Source organism: Acanthamoeba castellanii, assembly GCF_000313135.1.
Source record: "Acanthamoeba castellanii str. Neff unplaced genomic scaffold scf7180000084620, whole genome shotgun sequence".
Taxonomy (NCBI): domain Eukaryota; phylum Discosea; order Longamoebia; family Acanthamoebidae; genus Acanthamoeba; species Acanthamoeba castellanii.
Window position 1 is genome coordinate 60,980 of NW_004457386.1, and position 651 is coordinate 61,630.

Here is a 651-nt window from a genome sequence, read left to right on the forward strand (position 1 = left end):
CGTGGGCGTTGTCAATGGCAATGACCAGTGTACAAGCTTGTTATATGACTACAATTAGTGGGGAGGTGGTGGTGGTGGAGGCTTCTAGGAGATGATGCAGTCCTTGCTCTTCTTGCCGCTGTGACCCCCGTCGGGGAGGTGGCCGTCGGCCGTGGCGAGGGCGTGGCCCTTGTTCTTCTTGCGGAAGTTGTCGAGCGCGCCGAACACGTCGAAGTAGAGCAGCGTGAACGCCTCGGCATCCAGCGGGAGGAACGCGTGCGCTCCGTGCTCGTTCAGCCGCGCGAGAAGCAGCTCCTCTGGCACCCCTGTACAAGCCGTCCACGTTGTTGCACCACCACCACCACATCAGCGGACGAACCACCTGAATGTGTGGCAGCAGGTGACAGAGAGCAGAGGTGCCCGAGATCGAAAGGCGCCGCACCAAGGAAGAAGCCCAGCTTTGAAAATCTTTCAAAGGCGAGGCTGTTGGTCCGCGGGTCACACAGGAGAGCGAACACCTCCTGGCCGTGCAGGTAGCTTTGTGGTTGGCCACCGCACGTCGAGGAGAGAATCGTGAGCGAGATCGCACAAACAGACACGAAGCAAAGCTCAGCTCAGCTGAGGCGGCCGAAGAATGCAGACGCAAAACGAAGAGAGCCACAGTGGTGAGGG

The 651-nt window shown here is 59.8% G+C and overlaps 1 protein-coding gene across 1 annotated transcript in view; it reads right to left on the reverse strand.

Annotated features, from left to right (window-relative positions):
- Positions 1-84: 84 nt before the first annotated feature.
- Positions 85-651, reverse strand: part of ACA1_341340 (uncharacterized protein) — a gene marked incomplete at both ends in the record, with an annotated part of 1,243 nt that continues 676 nt past the window's right edge. The window contains 2 exons of the mRNA XM_004337449.1: positions 85-305; positions 422-500. Coding sequence (XP_004337497.1) covers positions 85-305; positions 422-500 — 300 coding nt within the window. The remainder of the gene's footprint in view (positions 306-421; positions 501-651) is intronic.